Source organism: Xyrauchen texanus, chromosome 42 (assembly GCF_025860055.1).
Source record: "Xyrauchen texanus isolate HMW12.3.18 chromosome 42, RBS_HiC_50CHRs, whole genome shotgun sequence".
Classification (NCBI taxonomy): Eukaryota; Metazoa; Chordata; class Actinopteri; order Cypriniformes; family Catostomidae; genus Xyrauchen; species Xyrauchen texanus.
Window position 1 is genome coordinate 23,116,265 of NC_068317.1, and position 14,119 is coordinate 23,130,383.

Genomic DNA, 14,119 nt, shown 5'->3' on the forward strand with positions numbered 1-14,119 from the left:
TGACCAGTAGTATATATATAATTTCTATTTTGATGGGGTAGTTACCATTATTTTATTGTAGTACCTGTATTTTGGGGTAAAATACGGTAAATAAAATCAATAAAATCAAAATAAAATGGCCTCAATGATAAAGAGCTGGACAGAGTACAGGGTAAAAAACAGCCCTTGACACTGTGTGCGCGTGTGAATAAACACACAATGTTGTAAAGGCAGAAAGATGGGCAGGAATTTATAAAAGGACATTTATTGTTACTTGTTACATATAGGCATACTTTATTCACAAAATATTCATGTCAAAATGAAAAAATATGACATTCTTTGCACATTAACATACACATTTTAAAAGATATAATACAAAATAAAATGATATCCTCCAAGTTTGCACATCAGTAGATCAAACATGTAATTGTTCTTGACATGTAGTTAAACACAAGTTTTTTATTTGGATTGTAACCAAAAACTAAAAATAAGAAGGAAAATAAAAAAAATAAAAATCAGCAACAGTTGCTCTATAATAATATCATTATGGCTTCATGTGTACTTTTGCTTTATTTAAAATAAAAAACAAAAATGTGTTTGTTGAAAATAAAAGAATGGTTTTAATACATGCTTTGAGGCAGAACTGAGCTGCATCAATTTTCAATTCATATGAGAAGGCATTTCAAAAGAGCATTATGTATCACAAGGACCTTAACAAAACAAAAACCAGCTAGACCAGAAAAGCTTCAACTTGCTGCAAGAGGAGGTTAGAGTGTGCTAACAAAGTTGATGTATTAAATGCTTTGTTTTACAAACTCAAAGTGAATTCAATAATTAAGATTTTCTCAGCACTGAAACATCACAAATGTCTGCTTAATGGGATAGGTCACTCAAAATAAAAAATTGGCATCATTTATTCACCCTCATGTCATTCTAAATCCAATTGATTTTCATTCTTCCATGGAGCACCAAAAAAAAAAGTTAGTCAAAATGTTAACCTCAGTCACCATTCACTTAATTGCTATTTTGTTTTTCTCTAAACATTGAAAGTGAATGGTGATTGAGGTATTCAAGTCAAGTTGTCATTTTTATTTGCATAGCACCTTTCACAACACAACATTTCAAAGCAGTTTTTCAGAAAATCATGCATTAACAGAAAATGAAACTGTAATATCTATAATGTCTTTAGAGTCATCATTGTGTAGTTTGATAAAATATGATTGTGAATTATGTTTAAAAATAAGTAATTAAATAATAATTATATTAATAACCCCAGTGAGCAAGCCGATGGCGACTGTGGCATGGAACACAAAACTCCATAAGATGTTTCTTAATGGAGAAACATAACCTTGGGAGAAGCCAGACTCGCTGTGGGGCCAGTTCCCCTCTGACTAACATCATGAATATAATGCCAATATTACTTATGTATAGTGGTTATAAAATGATTAAACTAAGTGTTAAGGGTCAGTGTTTAAACAAAAGATTTTGTAAGAACTGTAAGATAAATGACTAATGTCTTTGAAGTTCAATTCAGTTCATTCATTTTGTCTAACATCTTAGAAGGAAAATAAGTCATAGAGGGTTTGACTCTTGAGCGTTAAGTTTTATTATTGGGTGAGGTATCACTCTCACACTCCACTCTGGTGATACTTAAATCTTACCAGTTTCCCAGAAATCTCAATCCAGTTTCATGTGGGGAGATGTCATATCCTCTTTTTAATGTTGTATTTACCCGTTTTACAGGTAAGTTGACACTTAACCATTTGACACTGATTTTTATAAAGTTCAACAGCAAATCCATCAAACACTCTACAAAAGCAACACTCTGGTGCCTGCTTGCATGCATCTCTTGATTTGTCAATGCAGCTCTTCTATACTTCAGATAACAAACAAGCACACAGGGCAGCAATCACAGCGGTTCACTTCCTAACACATAAATACACATCTGGATCTCCAAACATAATTTCCCAAGCTCACGCAACAGTCACAGTCACTGTGTTCCACGCTGGCCCATGTTTACAACAAATATAAACGCACAAAAATAACTAATCACTTTTACTGCTTTACCAAAGCACTTGCTAAAAAAAAGGATATTCTGAATCTAAATCCAAAAACAGCAATAAACAACATGTAAGTATAGAAAAATAGAAAGACAAAGAGAAACACAATGCATTGAGAAATTAGATTAATGTATAGTCTGATGATCCAATACCAAAGATGACTGACTCTGCGATACTGTATTTATACTGTCATGTTGTAAGTGCCACCAGTTCTAATACTGCAGGAGGAACCTACAGCGATTAGTGGGCTTCACACCACAGCAGTGTCATTTGGTTTCCAAGGTAATACTCACCACACTGTGACAGCAGAGAGGTATTACTAACATTTTGTAAACATAGGGCTATGGTATTCAGCCCTTTATTTGGCATATGTTAGGTGGCCAACATGTGCACAACATTTCACACCAGAATCATCTCAGAACAATGAAAAACTAATAAAAACATAAGTCAACATACAAATGGAGCAGCTTAAGAATATACAAGGATTGTTTCAGTCTTCTGCAACAATCTCTTTAGACTCTTTAAAAAGTGTGAATGCACCATCTTGTGCTCTGCAATGTTCTTTAACCCTTTAACTGAAGCTATCAACACTTATTCTGTGGCACAAAGGATTCTAGTCCAGCTCAGTTAGACCTTTCCCTTTGTACAGATCCAGAACAGAGCCAGTGTTTTGTCTGTTTTTCCATTGCCCTCAATTAAACAGCAGTTGGTGCAAGACCATGGCAGCTGAATGGGGTAGACTGAGGAGAAGCACTGGTACATTTCTTCAACACATAGGGGAGAGTTTCAAAAACTCTCATGCATGGTTGAGAAGTCTTCTAGGCCTGTGCAACGAAACAGTTTTCTGTGCAAAAAATGGATGCGAGTACAGCTATTACAGCTGAATGGGGACTGAGAGTAATTTTACAGACTGTAATGGAGTGATTTGGGTCTTTCCACAAGCAATGGATGTAGGAAAATGTTTAGGAGCATTCCGAGAAAAGAGCTGTTTAAGGCATCAGTTTTGATTACTATGATTCTCCTCAACAGTCCCCAGTACTGGGAGTCAAAGGCATGGAGGACTCACCCTTGCCCAGCTTGAGTCCTAGGGAAGGGAAGGGAAGGAAATGAGATCAGCAACCGCATACATATTCAAAAGGCAATCCACCAGTCAGGGTAAAATGATCTTACCTGGCTATGACTCAATGGAGATAGTGATGGCCTCACTTTCATCTGAAAAGCAAGATGAAGGTTAATTCTCAGATGTTTTCAACTTTCGCCTGCTTTACTGGAGCAGTGATGTCATTTCGAAGCATACCTGGCTTTAAGACATCTATCTCTTTGTGATCTTCTTCACAGTGGTAATTGTTGCCGAGCAGATGGTTTTGTAATTCACTTAAAGGGTTGCATTTCTCATCAGAACTATCTACAGCACTGAAGGGATGAACCACACAGAGAGTTACAACTAGGATAGAATTTGGATTTGCACAAACATTGCCCCCTAATGGTGATAGATGAAATGGCAGCTCACCCTTTATCCAAGCCTTCAGGCTGCAGACAATCAGTGGGCTGCTCTGGATCACAAGTGACCAAACGTGTAGAAAAAGAGAGGCCATCTCCCTGACTTTAACAGATAAATAAACAATTATTTTCCTTTCAATGTATTTTTTCTAAGGCTGTTGATTCAACGTGTTAATTAAGTGTGATTACAAAAAACAAAACAAAAAAAAAACACAATTAACCCAATTTATCAACCCCCCTGACTGTATGTGAATTCCATAATACGGGATTTTCCTACCAAAGGAGCCATTCTAGCTTGAATTACCACTTTCATGTTTTTGCGAGTACCAGTCAGCATGGGGCAGTCAGCACAATTCCAGCTGTACAAGTAACACAATTTTGCAGGCAACAAACTTATGGTTGTAGGACTTGGAAAAAATATCGTAATTTGAACAATCTCGATATTGATTCTTAAATCCCAAGAACGATCTTTTATTCTATGCTCAACCCTCTACTACAATGAGAGAAAATCACTTGTATTTGCAACCAAATTCAGCACCAACGGAATAAAGTTTCGGATTCGCCACTGACTGGTAAATCTTCAGATTTCACTCCCCAGTGATTGTGTAGTATAGTGGTAAAGAAGTTCAGCACCATGTTGAGTGTGGTTAGACTCATTCAGTGTGTGCCCAAAGACAAGATACAAAATGAGACAATGAATCCATTTGTTATTGAATAATGTTTTTTTTACCCTTTCTGTTTTTTAGTCAGATGTTGATCAAAAACAACAAAAAATAAACATTTAATTCTAACTCACGTAAAGCACGGCTGAGGTAAAGCCATTCGAGTCCATCCTCGTTATTAGGTGCTCATTTACAGATGCTTGACAGAAATGCCGGTTTTCATCAAATCAATGTTAATACTTTTAAATACTACAAATTATGCAATTTAAATATAATGTATGCAATATAATGCAATATAATATCATATTTAATAGTGGAATACATGGATTTGTTCATTTTTAAAACGTTAAAATGTGACCAAAATTATGGAAAACTATGTAAAATATAATTCGTAAAATGTATGTTAGTATGTTAGTTAGAATGTTCCTTGTATAATTAACAAGAAAATGTATTTAATACATAAGTAAAATGTACTTTATAACTGAAATATACCTATATGAACCGATCTCAAACTGAAATCATTTGATTAAAAGTTTTAATCGATTGACAAACCTAATTTGTCCATTAACATTTTATCTTATTTCGACAAACCAACATTTACAATAAAGATGTTTTAAAAATTGTAATTTAACTTTAAATCACTGAAGTGGTGCTGGCCCATGCAAAATTCGCCACATATTGTTATGTGGCTGCTAGTGTGTTCACATTGGTTACTATGTTGTTACTAGGGTGTTCTGGCTGGCTGCTAGGTGATTGCTTACTGTCCCAAGTCAAATAGGCCTATGCCACGTCTCTGATATTCGCATCCATAGATATGACTGGGGTACCTCCTTCAATGTGAGTCTATTTAATTTTTTCGAGCGTTGTGTAGGCCTTTTTGCACTTCCGCGTTCCTCGCTTCCGAAGGTGTCCCTCGCAGGGTAAACTTCCTTCCGGTATCAACAATGGCCACTAAAAAGTGACCAAGATCTGCTGAAATCAAAGTCTTCATACAAATTAAATAGCGTGTAAATGTTTGATTTGAGTTTTTACTTTGTTGCCGACTCTACAGAGAACTTAATGACAACTTTGAGGAAGGCATAACGTGACTGAATCCAGCATATTCAGTGAGAAATTCAAGCTGCTACTTGCTGTAGACTACACCAGTTATAAATAACTTGTGAATTTGCTGTGTCTGTTTGGGTTGGCTCTGCATTATCGCAAGTGAAAACAGCATGATATGTGTGGAGAAAATCATCAGCAGCCTGCTACCTCCCTTTATAGCTCCAAAATGAGAAGCAGTGCATCTGATCACTCACACCATAAACTCTTTCATAAACAGGGACACTTCTGTCATCTCTCTCTCTGAAATTTCATCTCATTTGCATGCTTCTGTCACCATCGTAATAAAGTTAATGTTCGATAAAATTAATGTTCGAGTCGACATTCGGTATAATATTTATTAAACTCTGTGTTTTTCAAATCATGAAGCCAAACCAACTCAGATATACGGGTTCATCTGCCCTTTAATAACACACGGCTCAAATGTCAAAATAAGATTTTTTTTTTTTACTGTCATTTTATCATCCTTATAAATAAAATAATGGAAACACGACTGTAATGTTCAGGAAAAACATCCATTTCGTGAATGTTTATTTGTGACAAGTTTTTATATTCTTCAAATTTTTTATACTTTTTTGATAAAATGTAGCTAATATTCTTACGCTCTTAAACTGTAATGCTCTTATGGCTCATCATCATCATCTTAAAGTCTGTAAACCTGCACTGTAATATTCGATGTAGTGCTCAATTCCATGTTATGAACACACTGTTGTTATAATTAGTATTAAATGCATTGTTTATTTTCAGCACATAAACTCAAAAGAGACTGCAGGCCTGAATTGCCAAATCAGTTAGGAAAAGATGAAAAATGATTTCTGTTATATTATGTTTTGACTTGTTGGAAAACATACCACACAGAAGAGGTAAGAAGCATAATTTTCAGTTATAACAGCAATAGCACATCCCTCCTCGACAAGCCTCGTGATGTGAGGTATCGTTCGTGTCCGTAGCACAAATTGTGCAGGATGAGTTACCCACCACGATTCCTTCAAATCCCAGGCCATAAACCATCAATAATATAGTAGGGATGCTTGTCTAAGCAAGCACCACTAATAAAAATACTTTACTTTTCAGATTCACCTTGTAAAGACAGGAAGTATCCAGTATTTTTTATGGTCCCCAAACACCTGAGCAATGTTCTTGCAAAAGCCCAGGGAGAATCCATTTTTATCAGGGCCATTTCTGAAGACCGGGGCTCTGAACGCTTCTGGATATAAAGGAAAATCCAAAGGTTTAAAATACACAGATACATGACAAAAAAAAAAAGGATGGATTACTCTCCAACAAAATCAGCATCCAGTCTGTTTTCCAAACTAAAATATAGAGGTTGATGGGAAAACAAGCAGGAAATTGCTTCAAAGACTTCAACACATGGACATTTGAATAACCAGTCTGCCAAAATCTGAACAAGGTCTATCTTGCACACAGCAAGCCCACTACTGTTGCTATGGTAACTACACCGAGCAAAATCTACAAGGATGACTGCTTTGCATTCACAAAGCTTTTCGCTATATTAGAAACATGTATCCATCTAGGCATGTGGAAAACAGCAGAGAGAGGTGAGTATGGTCAGGTGTGTTACCTATGGTGGACCTGTTTTTTCCCACAAGCCACAAGTGGTAAGTGAAGAGTGAAAGTATGCTGATGCAGAACATGGCCGCCACAAAAAAGAGAAACAAGACATGGAATTTGGCGTGAGACTCTGGCAGGTCACTCTGAGAGGGGGGAGAGAGAAAGTAGAACCGTAAGACAAGCATCAACAACGAGCGAGACATGGGCACAACCTGACAGGTACAATAGGGTCACGGGGGTTCAAACGAAACCCAAAAAATAACATTGATCTTAACCTAATGCAATAATTCTGACACGCTTACAGAACACAACACGTGAGGGATTACCTTTGGACAATTCTCTGCTGATTTCCTCCGACAAAGCTTAGTGCAAACAGAGACAGACTGTTAGACACAAGGAGAGGACAGTGGGAGAGCAGAAGCTTATCAGACACAGAAAGACACAAGCAAGCAGGGACAACAAAGACCCCGTTTACACCTGGAATTAACATGCGTTTCGGGGGATCTATTCACAAGTGGTAAGCCCTAAATACAGGTCAAAACGGGGTATAAAACATTTTGTGATTGGATCAGAAAAACCACATACGCAGGTAGACAAAAACGCATGTGACCGCATAGCATTTGAGGTGTAAATACTAATCCTTAGGTCTTGCCAGACCACGTGATCGGATCATCTGAGAAACATCTTTAGGTGTAAAAAAAAAACAGGTGTAAAAAGGAGTGTATACACACCCGGTCCCTTATCAGGCTAATTAATCCTCCGAGAGGGATAAAGGCCGACTGAGGAAGGTGGTGCGACGAGAGAGAGATTGTTTACGGTCAGCTGACAGTCATGTGTGTGTTTGTGTCTTTTGTTTATTTCTCCATTAAAATATTATTTGTATTGTCAAGCCGGTTCTCGCCTCTTCCATTCCCATATATCCCTTTACAAGGGGCGATGAGAAAAATGGTGTGGAAAAGCACCAGTGGGCTAAAGCGAGGATAAAAATAACCATCCGACCAAAAACTCCAAAATAGAACATTCATATACATGCACAAGAGATTACAGAACTTCTTTGGAATGCCTGATCTAAACATGCAACAGACCATGTGACACACACATATCTGAATTTCGGTTAAAGGAATAGTTCACCCAAAAATGAAAATTAACTCATTTACTCACCCTTATGCCATCCTGGATGTGTATGACTTTCTTTCACCTGCTGAACTCATATGAAGATTTTTTAGAAGAATCCCTCAGCTCTTTTGTTCCATACAATGCAAGTGCCAAAATTCTTAAGCTCCAAAAAGCACACAAGTCAGCATTTAAGTAATCCATAAAACAGTGGTTAAATCAATTTCTTCAGAAGCAATATTGGCAATATGTGGGTGAGAAAAAGGTCAGTATTTAAGTCCTTCTTTTACTATGAATTAACCTCCATGTATATTGCCCACTACTGGGCAGGGAGAAATATTTCTAGCAAAAAAGGACTTCAATATTGACCTGTTTCTCACCAACACCTATCATATCACTTTTGAGGACAAGGATTAAAACATTTAAGTCATATGGATTACTTTTATGATGCCTTTGTGTGCTTTTTGGAGTGTCAAAATGATGGCACCCATTCCCTTGCATTGTATGAACCTACAGAGCAGAAATATTCTTCTAAAAATCATAAATTGTGTTCTGCAGAAAACATTTATTCATACACACCTGGAATGGCATAAGGGTGAGTAAATTGTTTTAGAATTCTCATTTTTAGGTGAACTATCCCTTTCATACAGGAACACCACTAAATAAATCACCGCTCTAAACATAACATTTGTTATCAAAATTCAAGTATAATTGGGTGAAGCGGTGTGCCAATTTTTGCACACTTTTTCTATTTTGTGCTTGACATAGTATGCAGTCATGAAAGCATTGACCACCATTTTAAATGCATATTACAACCAGATGTAAACAATGATGACTCACGGATCTTAATACCAAGTGTAAACAATTTTAGAGAATACTGGGCAGCTGAAAAAGATAGAACAACATTAACAAAGTAATGAGGGCAGCAGAATGGATAGGTTGGGGTGAGCAGAGGCAGGTAGATGGGAAATATACTGACAGTTATGACACTGAAAAGACAAATATGTTTGGTGCATCATATAGTGAATGGAGGAAATGCAGACAGAAAATCCCTGATTTATAATGGGAGATCCCAAGTCCACCTATATATATAACATATAATGACTTACCTTTATGCTAAACAATATGGCAGTAAATAGGTTTTTGTACAAGGAAGTACTGTAAACAAATGAGTATGATGAAAAGGTGATTAAACTACAGCAGGATCTACTCACTGTCCAGAACTTTATGAAGTATTGGAGGACAGAGGCTGCAATGAATAAGCAGTAAACAAGCGAGTATGTCAGGAACAAGATGAAGAACTTGTAGTTGGAGAAACCCACACAGTTATTCACCCTGTAAAAAAGGAAGATGTGAGCATGGCATTCTATACAGTAAATAAAGCCTAATGTAGATTGTATAGTGTGTCAATCAACATTATAATCCTATATATATATATATATATATATATATATATATATATATATATATATATATATATATATATATACACACTCACCTAAAGGATTATTAGGAACACCTGTTCAATTTCTCATTAATGCAATTATCTAATCAACCAATCACATGGCAGTTGCTTCAATGCATTTAGGGGTGTGGTCCTGGTCAAGACAATCTCTTGAACTCCAAACTGAATGTCAGAATGGGAAAGAAAGGTGATTTAAGCAATTTTGAGCGTGACATGGTTGTTGGTGCCAGACGGGCCGGTCTGAGTATTTCACAATCTGCTCAGTTACTGGGATTTTCACGCACAACCATTTCTAGGGTTTACAAAGAATGGTGTGAAAAGGGAAAAACATCCAGTATGCGGCAGTCCTGTGGGCGAAAATGCCTCGTTGATGCTAGAGGTCAGAGGAGAATGGGCCGACTGATTCAAGCTGATAGAAGAGCAACTTTGCCTGAAATAACCACTCGTTACAACCGAGGTATGCAGCAAAGCATTTGTGAAGCCACAACACGCACAACCTTGAGGCGGATGGGCTACAACAGCAGAAGACCCCACCGGGTACCACTCATCTCCACTACAAATAGGAAGAAGAGGCTACAATTTGCAAGAGCTCACCAAAATTGGACAGTTGAAGACTGGAAAAATGTTGCCTGGTCTGATGAGTCTCGATTTCTGTTGAGACATTCAGATGGTAGAGTCAGAATTTGGCGTAAACAGAATGAGAACATGGATCCATCATGCCTTGTTACCACTGTGCAGGCTGCTGGTGGTGGTGTAATGGTGTGGGGGATGTTTTCTTGGCACACTTTAGGCCCCTTAGTGCCAACTGGGCATCGTTTAAATGCCACGGCCTACCTGAGCATTGTTTCTGACCATGTCCATCCCTTTATGGCCACCATGTACCCATCCTCTGATGGCTACTTCCAGCAGGATAATGCACCATGTCACAAAGCTCGAATCATTTCAAATTGATTTCTTGAACATGACAATGAGTTCACTGTACTAAAATGGCCCCCACATTCACCAGATCTCAACCCAATAGAGCATCTTTGGGATGTGGTGGAACGGGAGCTTCGTGCCCTGGATGTGCATCCCACAAATCTCCATGAACTGCAAGATGCTATCCTATCAATTTGGCCAACATTTCTAAAGAATGCTTTCAGCACCTTGTTGAATCAATGCCACGTAGAATTAAGGCAGTTCTGAAGGCGAAAGGGGGTCAAACACAGTATTAGTATGGTGTTCCTAATAATCCTTTAGGTGAGTGTATATACACACAGTTTAATCATTTTTAATATATTATAGAATGAGGTCTTCAAACTTTTTCAGGACAAGACCACTTGGTTGATAGAGAGATGGTGCTGGGAGTCTGGGACCCCATGTTATTAGTATGGCCTATAATTATATGGGTATAGTACCACATGAAAGCATTTAAACCAAGGTTAGAAATTAAGGGAGGCTTGAGGCAAAAATGCCACTGAAAGTTACAAAATTGTTTCCATAATTTAAAATGTTAGGGCATAAAAATGCCCTCATAATGAATTCCTTTGTTTTTGTGATCTGATACAGGTCTTCGTAATCTATTCTGATATAGGTCTTAAAAGGAATATTCCACATTCAATACAAGTTAAGCTTAATCAACTGCATTTGTGGCATGATGTTGATTACCACAAAAATTAATTTCGACTCCTCCCTCCTTTTCTTTAAAAAAGCGATAATCTGGGTTACAGTGAGACTCTTACAATGGAAGTGAATCGGGGCCAATTTCTGAACATTAAAATACACACTTTTATTTTTTTTACCTCATTCACTTCCATTGTAAGTGTCTCACAGTCACCCAAACATTTGCTTTGTTTAAAGGAGGGAGGGCCAAATATACTTTTTGTTGATAATCAACATTATCCCACAAATGCTGTCGATTGAGCTCAACTTGTATTGAACCCAAACTATCCCTTATTATTCTATTCTAGGCCTACTTGTACATTTTATCTGTTGTCACGTTTTTTGATATAGTAAGAAAACAATTGCTCTCATAAAGGCCAAATATGCCCCGATTGCCCAGTAATTGTAAAGTTAATTATTGACACTGATTTACACATACTTTGTTATGATGCTTAGACTCCAAAGTCATTAAAAATGTTATTACTTTAGTACAGAGTCATATATTTGTATATTTCCATTTGAGTTAATACTGAACTGAAACTTTCTTGTCTTTGGTTGAGGTTAAATTAATATTGTATTTTTGTTTAATGCATATTTTCATTTTATAACAAAAAATTTAACATCATAAACCTCCATGTCAATACCCCATTTTTCACTCACCATGGACAGTGATGATCCATCTTCAGAACACACCTGTTTGTAAGCAAGTAATGAAGTGTGAGATCTTAAGCATTAAAATTTAGTTAAAAAAAAACCCACACATACACACATACATACATATACATATATATATATGGGGAGACACACTCACATGTCACATGCAGAACAATGATGACATCTGTCTGGTTTGATCACTTGGCAGCGGTCACAGTAACGGATAGCTACAAAGTGAACATAGCAAAAAATCTAAATTAACATTTGATTTGATATAAATTTTACAAACTATGACGTATTGGAAAAAATGTCTCTTCATGTATTTCCAAAATGAGATGTTATGTTTATTAGCAAAGGACTAATGACTAGTTTTTTTAACAGGTCAAATTAACGGACTGTAAACAGGAAATTTTCTAACAGATTCAACTTAATCCTGGTTAATAGCAACTCTGTGCATTATTCAAAATATAAAAAAACCTCTCAGTCAATACAGAGATTTAAAATGCCAATCCAGGCCATGAGGGGATGATCTCTAACCTCCAGCTGCTGTGTGGGTATAGAGGGGCAGACTGCTGGCCACTCTTTTCAAGATCTCCTGCTGAGTCTCTGGCCGTTGTTCCTTCTCATACTGCTCCTTCTCAGCTTTGGGTAGACAAAACTGAGAAACACAGTATACAAACTCAACTCCCCATGTGACAAATCAGCAGTAGGAAACCCAGCTTGTTCATTCAATAAAATTGTGGGTGAAAATTGTACACAAACAAATATTTATTCCATGGAAAAATGATTGTTTTGTACATTTATTTAGTATAATTTAATGATAATATATCAGCCTTTATTGTATGCATATCACCAGTGTGGCATGTTATCGTGGGCTGCATGTGCAAAACAAATACAAAACTGATTTATACTTGCTGTACCTCTTTGGAAGGGTTGGCTGGTCTTGTAAAAATTGTTTTCCAGTAAGACCACACAAACATGAAGAATGACAGGTGAAAGACAACCAGGTAGATGACTGCAAGAGAGAGAGAGAGAGAGAGAGAGAGAGAGAGAGAGAGAGAGAGAGAGAGAGAGAAGTCAAAGAGAAGATATCAAGTGCATAACCTCGCAGAGAAGTCTGCCAGAAACAGTCCAAGTATAAATCTGTCACTCCAGAGCTGTTTACTGAAGCAGTCTGACTGTGTGGGACAGCCTGCAGTCAGCACAAATTCAGATGGTATAAAGCCATAATAGCCTAAACTCTGACAACTGTGCCAATGTTACTTTTCAAACAAACTGCTATTATTTATCTGGGACCTTTGAAAGAAGAGTTAATTCTTCATGGTATAATGTAGGCCTACATTAAAGACGTTTATGGTGTGAGAATTCATGAAGATAAAATAAGTAATTTACTCACTTTTTTCACCAGTGCTGGGAATTGTAACTGCAGAGGTTGGAGAAACAGAAAAAAAAAAAAAAATAGATAGAATTGTATCTAGATTGTACAGAAGATTGTATAGTAGATATGACTTGTAGCACTTCTGTATTGTTATTTGGCAAGTGTGACAAACACGTCTCCATTCAAACGTGCCCAAAAATACCAACTGAAAGATTGTCTCACAGAGAGGTAAAGAATTAAAAATTATGAAAGCAATTTTCCCCATATATAAAAGGTGTTTTATGAGATTATTTCTTAAATGAAATCAACAACACGATCTAAATATTTCAAAAATCCTAGACAGTGAATAAACATAGCGAAGCCCTTCTGGACACGTCAAGAAACATTTAATAGGTTTCCTACTGTAACTTTATAAAAAATACTTTTCATAAAAAACTAAATATAGGGGGGCTAAATATAAATACTAATTTGCATATTGAACAGAAATGAACTGTAAACCAAACAAATAAGGGAATGAGCTTGATGGCAAGTTTTCCTCATTTTTTTGGACATTGTATTATACAACATACATTTCGCACCAACATCACGGGCCTCGCTGTTTTGTTGTTTTTCCCTATCTAAAATCAATAAGCTAATTATCCAGATCATTCATTGCTATTTCAGTTCAATGACTTCAGGTCGGCACGTGCCGTACAGGTATTGATAATAATAAAGCGCACTTACATATACACAGCTCCACCACGTAAGCATAATAAGACCAGCACACCACTAAAGCGATAAATATAACCGGTATCCATGCCAGACCCCTCTGGCAGCATCTCAGTACATTTGTAGGCGCCATCTTTCTTCCTTGACTACAAAAAGACGGGGATAGATGGGTGAGATCCGTCCATTCGTGCCACACATCCCTGGTCGGCTAGGCCCCGCCTCTCATTTCAGTGACAAGTCAGGTTTTGAATCCTATTGCTGCTGAGAGGTTGGCTCATGAATATTA

At 37.0% G+C, this 14,119-nt stretch overlaps 1 protein-coding gene across 2 annotated transcripts; it reads right to left on the minus strand.

The window, feature by feature from the left end:
- Positions 1–261: 261 nt before the first annotated feature.
- On the minus strand, positions 262–14,036 carry LOC127635394 (palmitoyltransferase ZDHHC20-B-like). 2 transcript variants are annotated; one of them, XM_052115392.1, is made up of 14 exons: positions 13,849–14,036; positions 13,144–13,170; positions 12,668–12,762; positions 12,285–12,405; positions 11,905–11,974; positions 11,754–11,786; positions 9,202–9,322; positions 7,201–7,236; positions 6,885–7,017; positions 6,383–6,509; positions 3,550–3,642; positions 3,337–3,452; positions 3,210–3,251; positions 262–3,123 (listed from the first exon to the last, which is right to left on the minus strand). In XM_052115392.1, exons 1-13 carry the CDS (start codon positions 13,964–13,966, stop codon positions 3,214–3,216), a joined length of 1,128 nt encoding a protein of 375 aa, XP_051971352.1. In that variant the 5' UTR covers positions 13,967–14,036; the 3' UTR covers positions 262–3,123; positions 3,210–3,213. The 2 variants fall into 2 exon arrangements, with proteins under 2 accessions (XP_051971352.1, XP_051971353.1); XM_052115393.1 differs by lacking the exon at positions 7,201–7,236.
- Positions 14,037–14,119: the final 83 nt, after the last annotated feature.

Coding starts and splice junctions, on each gene's coding strand:
- LOC127635394 (XM_052115392.1), bottom strand. CDS start 13,966: ATGGCGCCTACAAATGTACTGAGATGCTGCCAGAGGGGTCTGGCATGG. Junction 7,018..7,200: donor CAGCAGAGAATTGTCCAAAG/GTAATCCCTCAC, acceptor CCCCCCTCTCAG/AGTGACCTGCCAGAGTCTCA. Junction 3,643..6,382: donor ATACTTCCTGTCTTTACAAG/GTGAATCTGAAA, acceptor TATCTGTTAAAG/TCAGGGAGATGGCCTCTCTT.